General features: G+C 46.2%; 1 protein-coding gene across 1 annotated transcript; it reads left to right on the top strand.

Moving 5' to 3' along the window:
* The first annotated feature begins 1,284 nt into the window (after positions 1–1,284).
* On the top strand, positions 1,285–13,819 carry TNFSF15 (TNF superfamily member 15). Its single transcript, XM_010215414.2, has 4 exons — positions 1,285–1,500; positions 7,386–7,437; positions 7,999–8,046; positions 13,273–13,819. Exons 1-4 carry the CDS (start codon positions 1,303–1,305, stop codon positions 13,698–13,700), a joined length of 726 nt encoding a protein of 241 aa, XP_010213716.1. The 5' UTR covers positions 1,285–1,302; the 3' UTR covers positions 13,701–13,819.
* The last annotated feature ends 1,468 nt before the right edge of the window (positions 13,820–15,287 follow it).

Genomic DNA, 15,287 nt, shown 5'->3' with positions numbered 1-15,287 from the left:
ACACATCCTTTGGTGCTTTACCAGCTACATCGTCCTGTTCTTCTTCTCCCAGAATTGGGAGTAGCAAGGAGACTGGAATATGAGAAAAGAGACATTTTTCTGTTTTCCATAGTTTTTTTAAATAACATAAATCTGATTAAAGAAAAATATTTCCAGCCTGTTTCTCTACCCAGTGTAAAAGGAGAATTTTATGGACAAATGCATGTGTGTGCATAAATCAGAATTTCAGTTTTGGTGAGACCATGCTTTCCTGGGGAAAAAGAGAAAACTTCAAAACTTTCAAAAAAATGGGTAAGTTTGATGGCAACATCCCCACTGAAGGTGTCTGCCAAGCCCTTTGCCGAGGTGGGCAGGGGCTGGCAGACGGTGTCAGCTCTGGGCTGTCATGCACCCTGGCTGCTGGGAGGATGGACCTCCCTCAAGATGGGCAGAGCTGCTATCAGAGCTTTTTCGTTGGAAATCAATAGTGTGGCAACTTCTGGGTTTGCTGATAGGCAGCAGGCCCCTCTGATTTCATTGACAGCAGCTATTTGTAAAATACCATCATATGCAACCTTCTCGAGGGCAGGAATGTCACAATTTCAGCATTTCCAAGCAGTGACAGTGGGCCCCTGTGGACATTCCATGAAAATTAGTCCAGAGAAGTAAAAACCCAAAGCAGTAGGAATGCAAAGCACTGTGTATTAGGCCTCATCCAAGACTGTTCTGTTGTAAAAGGTACTACGCAGCCTCTGCTCCCTTGCAAATCCTGCCTAAACCTAGGAATGAGATGGCAACAGTGTCATCACCCCCCTTCACGGGGTTGCTTGCAATAACCTTCCCTAAATCCTCTTATTTTTCACCCTGTGCTGGAACCGCTCCGCACAGGAACCCGTCCGCGCCGCATGCTCCCTCCCTACTTCTCACTTTCACTCCTATTGGTTTCATGTTCCCTTTGCCACGCGGAAAAGCTTTCAAGCTTATCCAGCCCAGCAGTGGAGTTTATCCTGGTTCCACCCACTGGGACTTTCCTAGCTTCCTCCTGCACAGCGAAAGTGGGGGGCGGCGGGGGGTGGAAAAGGCTGGACGGCAGTGCGCAGCCCGCCGCCCCGGTAGCGCGCGGCCCGCGGTGTGCGCTCCCCAGCTAGGTTTCTGCTGTAGGCGGTGCATTCCTCGGGAGGGAGGGTGTGCGTGTGCAGTGCCTTCCCACACTTGAGACAGCTCTTATTTAATGGGGGTCTCCATGCACGACAGAAGCCAGAGGAGGTTTTGCCGTTGCCGGCTCCTGCTTGGGGAACAGCAGCCCTTGCATCAGGTGCCAGCATGGAGCGCACAGTGGAGATACCCCTGGAGGAGGAGGCTGCCGGGAGCCACAGAGCCTCCAGGATGCACCTCAAGGAGGATGTGAGGCGACTCCGGTGCAGCATGATCCTGTGCCTGCTCTCCGTGCTGCTCCTGGCACTGCTCACAGCCTTCCTTATGGCAGCGAGCCTTCGCGCACCCAGCGCCTGCTCCAATCAGGTAAGACTCGGCTGCTTGCCTTCCCACTGAGCTGAAAGTTTTGTTTAGCATCTGGGTTTTATTTATCTCTTTTTTTCTTCCTTTCAGTAAGTAATTTAGGAGACGTTGAGAAACTGCCTTTTCGATGTCTTCTTTCTCTCTCCGAGCCAAGCTGCTAGGCACAAATCTTGTTTATTCTCTTGGATCTTTTTAACTATTGTTTTTTGTTCCTCTTCTCTTTAATTTCAAGTAAGGGCACAGTGCTAGGCACAACTTGCAAGCTTTTCTCAAGTTTGGCAGAGTACAGGAACATTCTTAAGAGAAACAGCTAGTTGGTGGAAATCACTGTCCCTCTACTGATTTAGGCAGATTTTGGCAGTAGGTCTAATTTCCCATCCTATTTGCACGTTATCTCTGTGATCTGACGTATCAACGTACTCCTGCAGCAATCCTTGCTGCTGCCGGTGCAGGGGGTCCAACAAGCAGCGCACACCTGGAGGAGGCAGCCAGAGTCCTCTGCAGAGCAGGGCTTTGGGACTGGCCAAAAGTGATGCTAAAACTTACAATCCTTCCTTTTTATCCTCCGTCCAAACTTTCTCTTAATGCAAGAAGCTTCTTGGTTGTCTCTCACAGACAGCTAAACTCTGCTGCTGGCAGTGCATGTTTGCTAGTTGCTTCCCAAGCTCTTTCTGCTGCCTGTGGAATCCTGCAAGCGGGTGCCTGTTCTTTCAGCAGCCCTCAAGCAAAACACAACTGCCCCAGGTTGAAAGAACAGGCATGTGGTTATATTCGAAGAATTGGGGCTTAACAGACTTTTAGCTTCAGGTCTCAGATTAATTAACAAGCCTGAGCATCTCCAAGGAAAACGGTGTTGAATAAGTTGCCTGTGAGGCAAACCACTACCCCAGCACTCACTCTCCCTGCAGATGTCTGGGCTCACAGCTGCGCTGTGGCCGTGCGCCGCAGATGCGCAGAGCAGGGCTACCCTCCTCATGACCTCGCGGCTGCGCTGCGACGAGCATCACACGCATCACCCGTCCTTAACTGCAGGGGAGGGGGCTGTGATGGTCCTGCTCAGCTGGTCCTGGTGCTTACATGCACGCGGAGCAGTAGATGTTACTGCCCTTTCCCTGTTGACGCTATTTAGTCTGGTTTGACTTAGCACGCTTTCTTTTCTTATCCTCAACCTATGAGGTTCAGCTCATTTCTTCTCAAGATCTCACAGTGACACTCTAATGAAACAGAGATAATAGAAATAATGAAATAATGTGTGATAGGATTGATACCTTCCTAGTTTTCAACCATGTTTGAAAGGGAGAAAAGTCTATTTTGGTGAATGCATTTAGCTTCTCAAGAAAGGAGGCACAGTGCAAGCCTTCCTGATGTGCCCCAGTTGTCACGACACGCAAATGTATTCCTGTGCACATGCTCCGCACTGTTAGCGCAGAGTATTGCCCTAGTGATGTAACGAGATGATCAGATGAGTTACAGCCTTTGCAAATCCCAGGGGGAGGAAGAGAAAATCATCACGGCTGGCCAGTTGCCATTTGTGCTTGGGCCAAGCAATTTGGGTGGAGCCCTCTGCTACAGTTGAAGTGGATACGGCTTTTCCCTGATCTTTCATTCACTCTACTGCTTACTGGCTGCATTGCCAGGACTTTCCAGCTCCAGAGGGAGGATGAACATGTGCGTCGTCTTGGGCAACTTGCTTTTAATCCAGGAAAGAGTGTTGCGGGCTGAGCAAAAGCGCTGGGTCCTGCAGCTCCGGCTTGCTGCCGTAGCCTCATCCAGGCAACGGGGAACGTTTCAGGGTATAAAAGTTCTCAGGGAATGCTAGAGATCCCTTGTGCTTCCTGCCATGTTGAGTTAAGAGATGAATTGCTAAGGGATGCCTTCATCACATGCCATGCCCAGAGCTGGGACCAGAGTGATGAGGTGGAGACCACCAGGGCTTGTGGTGGCCCTGGCTGGGCTACTGTGGATGCTCCAGAGCAGCACCAGATGCACGTTCACTTGTTGACCCTTGTGGGCCGTGAGCAGAGTGATGGGAGGAGATCTCCCACGGCCCCAGGAATGAGCCTGGCCTGTGCGTGCCAGAGTATCAGCTTGCAGGTGCCCCGGACCTGCTCCCAGAGCAGGGAGGGACAAGTGCAGCCAGCAGCAGACGTAGCAAATTCTAATATCTCTAAATAAGGAGGAGGCAGGGAGCCAGCAAATGGTTGTGCAACAGGGGTGCGCCGCTTCGCTTAGCCCACGGCTGGGGCGGTTTATTCATCCCTGTTTTGGTGCAGGTGCCCGTGGTGTCACATTCTACTCCTCAGTGGGTATAAATTCACCTCATCCTATAGAAACAGCCAGCTCAGGACAAAGCAGGGCAAGCTGTGTTGTTACAGCAACATGTATGAACTGTGGATCTTCTTTCATGATACACTGTGTCTCGCCTGAATAATTCAAGTCCAATGCTTGTTTTCTTGGACACCTTCTGTTGCTTCTCTTTTGGAGACAGCAGTCACTTTCTTTAGTGCTCTAAGACAGCAAAGTGAGGAACTAGAGCTTTCTAAGCAAATAATTCATGTGTTAGAGGGAAACCTGGCAGTGTATTCCTAAGCAGAGGGCTGGGACTTCAACACATCTTCCCATAAAGAGAGCCAAGTTTCAGTCTGAGGGTGCAGAGATGTCGAGGGAACAGCACTGCAGCTGGGAGTGCATCCCCGGCTGCATCAGCCACCTGTGGTGCAGGGACATCGACAAGTCCCATGCCACACATGCTGGCACTTGGCCTTGCTTTACATAGCCACACCAGAATTGATATAAAGGGAAATACAAATCCCCCACACCGGGTTGCTGGGTCAGCCTTGCAAGGGAGGAGGGAGCCCCTCTCCTGCTGCAGGTCTGGAGAGCCAGACCCATGGCTGCTTGATGAATAGAGTCCAACAGGGCAAAGAAGCCAGGGAAAAAAAATCAAAATACACCTGCCCTGAGCACAAGCCCATCTGGGCTCTTTGTGCTGCAAGCCAGAGCATGGCAGAAATGTCCCACTCATGGGAATTTTTCACTGGCATGAAACCAGCTGCTACTTAATATGTCCAGCCTAGGCTCTATCTAGCGCCCCTGGAGCTAGCAAAATGATGGGTGTGCATACCATGAGTGCGCTACATGGACCCTGGCTGTAAAACTTACAATAAAAAAGTGATTTTAAAATGTGGTGGAGCATCTGTTCAGCTCTCCTCTTTTGCTCTAGTGTTATATGGATTTAAGTGGACTGAGGCTTTGGACGTTCTTAGTATTAAGACAATGTAAAAGTGCTTTGCACACCACCTTCAGCATGATAGCTGGCCATTTGAGCAGTCTGTTTGCCGCAGCTCCACTCAGTGGTGGGGTTATTCAAAATTGCTCAGCCCTGGTTATAACTGCCTCTCCACAGTGACCAAAGGGAAAATTGAAACCTTGCTGTGAACTTTTCAGAATCACAGCTAAGCAAGAAAGGAGAACAAAGAAAAAAGCACTAATTGTGTAAACGATTCCTCTCTACTGTCTTGTGCTCTTACCTTTCCATCACATCTTTCACCCTGAAAACTCTTATTTGCCACATCCACACCAATGTATAATTTACATGCCTATTTAGGACAAATCCTACACCTGCCTTGCCATGACAGTATTTCTACATGTTAAAATATTTTGCATCAGAGGTTTAGGGGCCGGTATCCCTAGCAAACAGTACAGTTAGGGGAAAAGGTATGCTTTTGCCAAGTATCAGAATAACTTTACACATCTCAGTACCCTGCTCCATCTACTGCACCATACTATCCATTAGCATCTAGAAATACAACTACTGCAACTGGATTTATTTCCAGTTTCCTGAAAATTAAGGTTACACAGACAGTTTCCTCTCAGTTTTCATTCAAAAAGAATTCTGGAGTTTTTGATAAAGCAATAAGATTTTTCTTAAGATTCTTCTTATTTTCCCCATCATCTCTGCTTGCGTTGCCAAGTCCAAGTTATACAGTACTTAAGCACAGGTTAGCTATAAACACATTAATCCCACTGAAGTCATATTAGGTTCCTGATTGATTTGCAGCTCATTATGGTACCCAGCATCACTAGAAAATATGGAAATTGATAAATAGACAGGCAGCATTGCATAGATAACAGTGTAGATGTATAAATACACTCGTAGGCATGTGCATCTGCCCCAGAGTCAGTGGAAGCGATGGACAGGAATCTTCCACAGTGATCTCAAGCTATCCACCAGAAGGACAAAGTCACCCGGCTATGAATCTGTAGTGCATGAAATACAGTCATGTTCAGACAGCACTACAAGTAGACAGGACCCAGAGAAAGTCATTAGTCATAACGAAAGGTCCAGACATCTCACACACAGAACAGCACCATTGCTCTCTGCCCGATGCACACTGCAGCACTGCCGAGGCCCATGTCCTCTGCACGACATTGCCGCGAGACAGCATGTTCCCTGTCTGGGGCAAATGTGTAGACAGGCATTTCTTTCCTATTTCTTTCCAACATGCTGGAGTCATTATTTCAGTACTGACAGTTATCTGCGGGATATTACAGAACATGGATTGCTTGCTGCTAGTGAGACATTAATATTCTTCTGGCTTATGGCAGTAGATATCAGTCTCCAAGCCCAGATAGTGCAACTTCACCCAGCCCCTTCCTGCCCCAGCCAGCACAAATATTCTATTCTCTATTTTACTTCTAATGTTTGAAGTCGTGTGGGAGATAACGTGGTTATCTACACGCTGTGTCTTAGCTGATATGCGCCAAACCCTTAACTAGGAGGTGATCAGTGGCTGTCCATACTGTTCAACACGAAGGGAAATCTATTTATTGGAGCTATCTACCAAACACATCAGACAGTCCAAGCCCCTTCCTGGCATGGCGTTTCCACAGCCCCAGGTCTCTGCACAGCCTCGTTTCCCTGCTTCCTGCAGGCAGGCCATCCATGCAGACCCACAATAAGCTGCAGAAAGCCTAAGGAAGACTGCAGCTCCAGAGCTCTGCACACCTTGCATCAGCCAGGTCCGTGCTCAACTTCAGGCAGCCCAATTCCCTGGGTTCAGAGCTGTGCCCCTTTGCAGTCCCAGCAGGGCCACAATAGCCAAAGGCAGCTTTGCTTTCAGCTGTACTGCATAAATGTCATTGCTGCCTCCTGTCCTCTAACTGGGTGTTCACATGCGGTCATGGAAAGAGCATTGGGGTGCTCAGTTCTAGAAGAAAATTTAGGAGGCAAGCAAAGCAAGCTGGACCCACAGTTGCTTAGTAAAGTGCCAGCTTGCCACTGGGTTCAGGTCCCTGCCAGTTGCAGTCTCCTGCTTGTCTTCCTAGGAAACTATCCAAAATTAAAGAAAGACCTAAAACAGCTTTGCAGCCTGAAACAGCATAAGAAAAAATGAACAAGAGGCCAGCTCTGCAGCAGATACACCTCAGGAGCTTTCTTCATTGGCATTACAAGCGCACCTAGTGCTGGCGAAGGCTCAGCCCTATCAAGCTTTCAGGCAAGAAGAGCTGCCTCATTGCACAGGGGATCTCTGATGCTCCAGCAGCACTGGCAGGATGCAGCATCCCTAAGCAGGGCTAGAAAGGGTTAATTTACCCTGACACATCACACCAAACCTTCCCCAGATGTGTGTCAAGCACAGGTGAACACTATGACCACTGGACCCCAAGTCTTAACCCTTTCCATCTTCTCTAGGATGTAGGTGGTCTCAAGCCAAAAGCAGAAAGTTCCCACAAATAAACAAAGCTCTGTTGAGGCTTGTCCTTTTGCATGAAACCTTTATTGAAACATAGGCTGTTTCCTGGGATAACTGGGGCAGGATTTCTCTGGATCAAATGCATGTCTGGAGCTGAGTCCCAGGGCTAACTGTTTGCAACTCTCCCTGCAGGCTGCCGAGGAGAAGGGCTCTCGCTTTCTGAAGCAGCGGGCACTAGCTACAGGTAAGTTTGTCCATCCTTCCCCCCACTCAAAACACTGCTGGGCACCAAGGTCCTGCAACGAGTGCCACAGCAGCTTGTCATGTGCCCGAGGATAGACGTCTTCCCTTGATTGCTCTGCTCTCACCCCGAATTCCTCTCAAGCCACACAGGGCAGTACAGACCCTAGGCAAAAACCTGGGCTGTGAGAGGCAGATGAACAGGACACAGCCAACGCCATAGATAAAAGGACAAGCATTTCTGAACTTGCATGCAATGGTGCCTGTGCACGGCAGCTCAGTGGCCCTCCCTGCCACCCTGGGGAGCTTTGCATTAAAAGCCACTGTAGTTTGTACTGCCGGAGTCTCCTGCTCAGCACACCACCAGTCATTTGCAAAGGCATTTTATTACCACAACGCCTGCCTATGTCAATAAACAGTCCCAGTAAATAAATCCCTGCTGAAATGTATGCGGAAATGGAAGGAGGCTGCACGCTTCTCCCTGAGCGCTGATTGCTGCTCACTCCTCATTAAAGAGCTGCGAACATCCTTTCACACTTGCTTTTTTTCTTCTCCTCCCTCTTAGGTATGGATGTGCTTTCCAGTGCAGAAAAGCCACGAGCTCACCTCACAGGTAATGATGTTTGCCCCAAAAATGAAATGTTTCCCTTGCATTTTCAGCAGATTTTGGAATACAAATAATCTCAGTTCATGCAGCTCTGACAGGATCAGAGTTGCAGGGCAGGAAACACAGGGAAAAGAAAGTTAACAGCTTGACTTTGCTGACTGCAATAAATTTACTGGGATTTGTGTAAGATGGTCTACAGAAGCTGGAGTTGCTGACTGCAATAAATTTACTGGGATTTGTGTAAGATGGTCTACAGAAGCTGGAGTTAAAACATTGCCACTTTCCCAAGCTGTTACTCTTTTTTCAATGAAACAAGTACTCAGAGCAGCTCTCGTAACTGAGTTTAGATAAGTGCCTGGTATTTTAGTTATCTGTTGAGCTCTTTAGTGTTAAAAAAAAAAAAAAAAAAGCAACTGTGAAAGCTCAAGACAGCCTTCACACCACTGTGAATCAGGAAGAACCACCAGGTCTGAAGGAAAATCGGGTCAAATAAGGTCAGTTTTCAGCCCTTTATTTTTCCCCCAAGTCCTGAGTCAGTTCACACACATCATATTCCCACAGAATAACCTGCTGCTTTTGGTGAGGACACCTCTAAATCATACCAGCAGAAGTGAGGGAAGAGCTAGCCTAGCTAAACTTCTTGGAGCCCCTATATCTGTATTAGGAATAGGAAAGCAAAGATTCATAGAACTGCCATGGAAGGGGATAATTGTCCCTTTCTGAGGAGCAGACAGTGTTTGAAAGGCTGCACCTCTGCCTTGCAAGTTCAGCTGGCCTTACACCACAGACACCATCCCAAGCTGTCCTGTGTTCCAGACAGCTCCTCCTTCTTGGAAAATTCAGGGATTATCAGAGAAGAGGATCAAATGGTTCCCACCATTTGGCTTAAGTGTCGAAGGGCTCTGATTACTCTGAGCTTCTCCTGTATAAAGCAGTTTTTATCTTCCCAAAATACAGTGCACTGCAGGGCCTCCTCCAGAACTGTGTCACGATCCAGGGGGGCACTTATTAACTTCAAAAATGCAACTTTTTGCATGCAGCTCCATGTGAACTTACAAGTAGTGTTAAACAGATCAGCGCACCTGGGCCAATTTAAAGATGGCATGATTTGCTCTCTTGTCCACAAGTTTCTTGCTAACACACATCCTGGATCCCATCCCTTTCTCTACGCAGAGTGTCAGCACTCCAAAACTGAAATATCCTTGCTCAAAACACATCTGTGCTTAAATGTAAGTTTGCAAGACCAGAAGGACCAGGTCTACTAACAAACATCTTTTGAACTTCCACTTCTGCATGACAGAAACCGAGAGCTTCCCAGTGTGGCTGACTCAGAGAAGTAGCCAAAGCACTGTTTTGCTGATGGGGAAATTCCCTAGGTTGCACGAAATAAAATAGCTACCTCTGGGAAGCACCCAGCAGTTTGCTTAAAATTTCCTCAGGCTCTCCACTTGCAAGAGGTATTTGGCAGTCCCTTCCTCAGCAATCTCTGCAGGATTGTATCCTCCTTAGCCTGCCATTTGGGTCTAGTCACTGCTTGCCATAGCAAGAACCCAAAAAGGAAAAAGCTAGCAGCATTTCAAAAGTTTCCCGTAGCATTAGAAGCAACCAAGACTTGATTTTAGGAGTGATAAAGCTTGGTCCTTTGGTGTCCTGTACCCAGCAACTTTGGCCAAAATGATTTGCTTAGGATGGACTTGCTCCTTTTCTGTACCATGGGGAATGGGGGCGGGGGTGGGCCTGAGCTGAAGGCTGCATCCAGACTGCCGTGTTACGCAGCTATTAGAGAACCTAACTTCTCACCTTTAGCTAATCCTTTTTTTTTTTTTTTTTTTGAGCCCAAGTAGATTTTTGGCATCTATGGTATCCTGCAGCAAGGAGTTCCCCAGCTTAATGATGCATCACACATCAGAAATGCTTCCTGTTCTTTGCTTTAAACTTGTTTCACAGTAATTGCTTGGGTGCTGCCTTGTTTTTCCTGTTCTCAGAACCAGTGAATGGTGCATAGAAAGCGAAAAGGAAATTTTTAGAGCTTGTCAGGCACCTTTGGGAAAGTGAAAGTAGTAGACTGAAATACTCTCACCTCATAGGAATGCTCCTCCAGATCACTGGCTTCCCATCCTTCTCTAGTTTTAGAAATATATATTTAAGATGAGAGCAGAGGAGTGAGGGGAATGAGAACAAGTAGAGTGCCTATATAGGAGTGTCCCCCACTCTGCTAAAATTAAGCAGTAGTAGAAGGCCTTATGTTTTGTTCTCCATTCCTTTCTGAATAACCCTCCACGTTCTTTTGGCCTTTTCAACACACACAGAGTATTTTGAACTCACCCACACTGGCACCGAGACATTCTTCCTGGCTATCCCCATTCATCCCTGTGCACTGTTCAACATTATCAGTGCTTACAGCAAAGTGCCATACCATTGTCCCCTCCCTTACTAGGGACCAGTGCCTATTCTTCCATGCCGCCATCAACTGGGTGATCCCTGCTGCAGCTGGTGGCAGTAGGAGGAATCCCAAAGAGCATGTGCACTTATCCCATAGCAATAGTATGAGCTCTCCACCAAATCTGTGCAGAAAATCCCTTTCTGGTTAGCTTGAATGGAGTGACCTTTTAAGGTCAACCAGTAAACTCACAGAGTACAATCTTGAACTACTCTGAGATCCTTCATCCACTAGTCCAATCGTAGTACATGTTGTAAAGAGCCTTCCTGCACAGGAGATTCAGACCCAATTCTCTTGCTGAGACCAGGAATCTGCCCTTGGGGGATGGCATTCAGCATTAGACTAACACTGATGAGGGCAGTGCATTGTAAGACGCTAGAATTTCAGAAAGATAGCCCAAGTTGCCAGGCAAACGGATTTCCCAGTAGGGGACTAAACCAAAAGGGACTGTGGGAACAGAAATTTCATATGTAAGGGATGCAAAAAGCGAAAAAACACATCAAAAAGCTGACGTAACCATAGCTATTAACTTCTCATTAAAAAGCAGATTTTATTTACTTTTTTTAAGAAGGAGCATAGTATGTGCATTTCCAGGAAGTACGGCTGCATGCATCTATGCAATAAACACATGACTAATACAACTATTGCTAGAAAAGGAATGATATTGTCTCAAAGGCACTCTAACATGCATTTTGCCTCTTGACATGTCTCAGTCACGGAAAAAATAGTCTGGGAATAGAGAGCATCAATACACTGAGCTCTAACCTAAAAGGAAGGTTATAATTATAAAACTTAGAGTTGCCTAATTCTAGAGGTTATGAAATCGCATACTTCATCCGAGATGCATGTTAGTTATAAAAAAACATTGAATAATTGAGTGTCACTGACATTAAATGCGTCATTGTACACAGAGAGACAATGTTTCACATGCAGATTCTTCTTGATTCTTCCCAAACTTCCCAAGATGGAAAAGAGCCCAGGGTGTTTTCTGGAAATTTTCGTTTCTTTTCTGATCCTTTCCATGGCGAAGTTTTTTCCCTACTGCTATCTCATCCACAAGAGGTATTACTGCAAGCTGTGATAAACCTTGCAATGACCCCAATGTTGTTTTAGCTTTTGCCAGGGCTTTGCCTAGTCCCTAGACACCCAGGAGGCAGATGAGGGTGAAGGCAAACCAGGATTACTTCTGCTGCCTTTCATTCCTCTTTCAGGCACAGCTTCATTGGCTCAAAGCATCAACGCAATACGTTAAATTTAGCTTGGCTTATTATCACAATCCCTATCACTCACCAGTGCAGAAATACTCTCATGTGCTTTGCCCCTGGGGAAAGATCAGAAGGATTAATACTTCAGCACTGTTGAAGGCAGGCCGAGAAAAGTCATTCTTGTGCTGTGCCGCTAAGATAACATACTGCACTCCTAACACCGCCTTGTCTCCTTATGGGTTATCTATTGCCAGCAAGTAGGGAAAAGAACAGCGCTGGGAGCAGAGTCCATTAGTTTTTCTGAATTTCATTTCACTCAAGATAAACTTAATGGTTATCACCAAGAGCATTTCAAAGCTTTTCCTCATCTGCGTTCAGTTTGCTGCCGTGCCTAGGCACACCTGCCCAAATACAGGCTGAAAAACACCTCTAAATATTTACTCAAGTTCATAAGAAAGAAAAAGGGGCTAGTTTCCTGGAAATTGGCTGCTTTCATTTTTCTTGGCATTTAACATTGACCTCACAGGTTCCTTTAAATACATGGCAGAACCTCATTCTTTTTTCCTTCCCCTTCTATTTTTATTTCCCTGGCTTGGTGCTGTTTTACTGCAATGGTTTTGTGTTGCTATCCCCAAGAGGGCAGAGGAAACTTCATTGTATTGTGAAAGGGAGCAGAAGTAGAAGGACTATTGCTTATTCTTCTGGCTGTAGTTTAGGCCACCAATGAAAACATAAAGGAGAGGTGAAGGGATCAGGAGGACAGCAGCTTCCACACCCTGCTTGGAACAGACCAATGCTAGGGGCAGGATTTGTGCTCCAATGCACAAGCCTGGGAAAAAGTCTAGAGGAAAGCTGAGGGTAGGATGCCAAACTTAGTGTTTTATTCCATCAAAACATAAAAAAAAAAAAAAAAAAAAAAAAAAAAAAAAAGTGGAGATCTAACTGGGTTTGAATATTATGTGCTGTTCTGGGAATCAGAAGCATAGCAGAGCCTCTTGGTTTCTGCAAAAGGACAGCAATAAACCAAAAGCAATTCCAGAGCAAGAGGTTTCATTGTGCACATGTGAAGCCAAAAGTCTGAGGCAAGGGCTTATGAACCCCATCTCCATCCTTTAGAAGCAGCTTGGCAGGAGGAAAATTTAAAATGTCTCAGTGCACGGTGAGAGTCAGTAGGGGATGCCTAACTCTTTCCTTCTGGTCATTGTGAAACTTTTGCAAGCACGTGAGTGTTCATTATACTGTTAGCACTACACTGACACAAACATAGTTACAAGCCAGTGAAGAATATGTCATTCCAGAGTCTCATTACTGGCCTCAACCATTAGGAACCATTTGTATAGCTGTCAAGTGACGCTTTCCCTTAAGGGTATGGTTTCTATTCTGTAAATAGGTAAGATACCACAAGACTTAGCTATTAGAAAGGATGGTTTCCAGCAACCTGAACTGGCCAAGGTCTTCTAAAAGCACCACAAGGCTTTGGCTCCTGTTTGCTATGCTCCCTCCAACAACAGTTCCCTTGGAGCACACACAGTACCAATGGTATGGCCAGAGCCAGCTAACCGATCTCTTCTCCCTCTTTGTCTGCAGTGAAGAAACAAGACCTCATCAAAACCACAGGAAACCAGCTGCCGATCCTTCAGTGGGAAGACAAGCGTGGCTTGGCCTTTACCAAGAACAACCTCAGCTATTTCAGCAACGCACTGGTGATACCTGTGTCTGGGGACTACTATGTCTATGCTCAGGTCACTTTTCGAGGGCCCACTGAAAGTTCCAGCAAAACTAATTCTGTTACTGAGATCATCACCAAAGTCACTGACAGCTATCCCGAGCCCACCCAGCTGCTGACTGGCACCAAGACCCTCAGTGAAAAGGGAAACAACTGGTTCCAGCCTATTTACCTGGGCGCTGTGGTTTCCTTAGAAGCAGGGGACAAGCTAATGGTCAATGTCAGTGACATCAAACTGGTTGACTACACTAAGGAGCACAAAACTTTCTTTGGTGCTTTTTTACTGTAGGGCTTTGGCAGTATCTGGCAGGGACTTCGTTCAGGTCCCAACATCATTCCTTGAACCTCGACTCTGAGAGTGCCTTGGGGTACTGCTCTGTGCTCAATCTTCCGCACCACCCCTCACCTGCAGCCCACCACCCCCTTAATCCTTAAATTAAGGGACAGGGAGAGCTGAAGCTGCAGGCTCAATTGAAGCAACCCAAAAAGCCCCAGAAAAATTGAAGTCGGGGGGACGGGGAAGAATATATTTGCAGGTAAAAACTGAGAGCTCTTTGGAATTTTGTAAACCAGGGAGAAAAGGTTTACATTTGTAGGGCAGGAATATAGAGTAGGAATATTGATCTTGAACAATACAGCTAAGTTATATCAGTAGTTCCATGTACAAATAAGCTGCTTCCTCACCTCAGAAAGGTATTTTAAACTTTCCCTGGCATTTCCAGTATAACTCTGCATGACCTTTCTTCAGATACCCTGTACTAAAAGGTAATTACTTCTCATCATTTCCTTATGAATAGACTTTACACTAACATAAAGCCCAGCTTAAACATTAACTGCTTAATCAATCCCTTCCTACTTCCCTGTAAAGTAGATTAAAATTATACATTGTGGTTTGCAGAAGCTACCTGTATTTTTTTTTCCCTTCCCTCCAGGATATTGTTTACAGTTTAAGTCAATATATAGCCTCAAATCTTTATGCAGAATTTTTAGGGAATAGAACACTTTCTGTTACAGCACAATAGATCTTCCTCTCAAATCCTAACATTAGGAAACACAAAGACTGAGGAGAGTGAAGAATCTTCTAAAAAAAAATCAAAATTTGTAAAGCAGTCATTCCAACTGAAATTTTAAGAGGAAATCTTTGCTTTCCATTCTGTGGAATGCAAAGAGAGTGCCATCAAAGAAACCACTTTCTTGGCGCCTCCCCTGCAACCATTGTCATGCTACAGCATCCCCGAAAGACAAAGGGCTCCCCAGTCTTTTCCAGGGTGAAGACTGGTAACCAGTAGCCCCTGTACAAAGAAAAGATGCCCTAGCCAGGTGCAAAGCTCAGGAATGCTTCACTTTCCATCTTTCATTCCCTTATCTTCATAGACCTCACCAAGCCTCAGGGCAACTCTCCAGCTTTCCTTCTCTTCCCACAATAAATCAATCACTGGCAGTGACTCAAGTCATATTCTAGTAGATTCAGGCTTTACACTCCTAAGTGCTAGAAGGTCTCAAGCTCTCACATTTGAGTGCTTCAAAACCTGCCCATCTGCAGGATCTGGCTGATGGCCAAGCTTCACTCTCTGCAGCTCCTTGCTTCCTGCCTTGCCTCATTGCGCTCTCTCTGGTCACCACTCTTTGGCCATAAGTCACAGCAAGGCTTGACTGACAATGTTTTCATTCAGAAATATGATGGTACTAAGAGCACACTGTGTGAGCCAGAGTCGCACTGAAGTTGGGGAGGACGTAGGACAGGGGATGGGGAATTATGACTGTAGAGTACAAATAGAAAAATTATCCACAGGAAACAACACTATTCCAGAAGACAGTCAGGCCAGGCTGTTCTGTTCACAGTACACCTCTTCTTATCTAGAGATAATATATTGCC

This window comes from Tinamus guttatus, unplaced genomic scaffold (genome assembly GCF_059628265.1).
Source record: "Tinamus guttatus ecotype Peru unplaced genomic scaffold, ASM5962826v1 Tinamus_guttatus_pri_ptg000177l, whole genome shotgun sequence".
In the NCBI taxonomy this organism is placed as follows: Eukaryota; Metazoa; Chordata; class Aves; order Tinamiformes; family Tinamidae; genus Tinamus; species Tinamus guttatus.
Note: the sequence above shows the minus strand (reverse complement) of the source record. Positions and strands in the feature narration are given on the sequence as shown.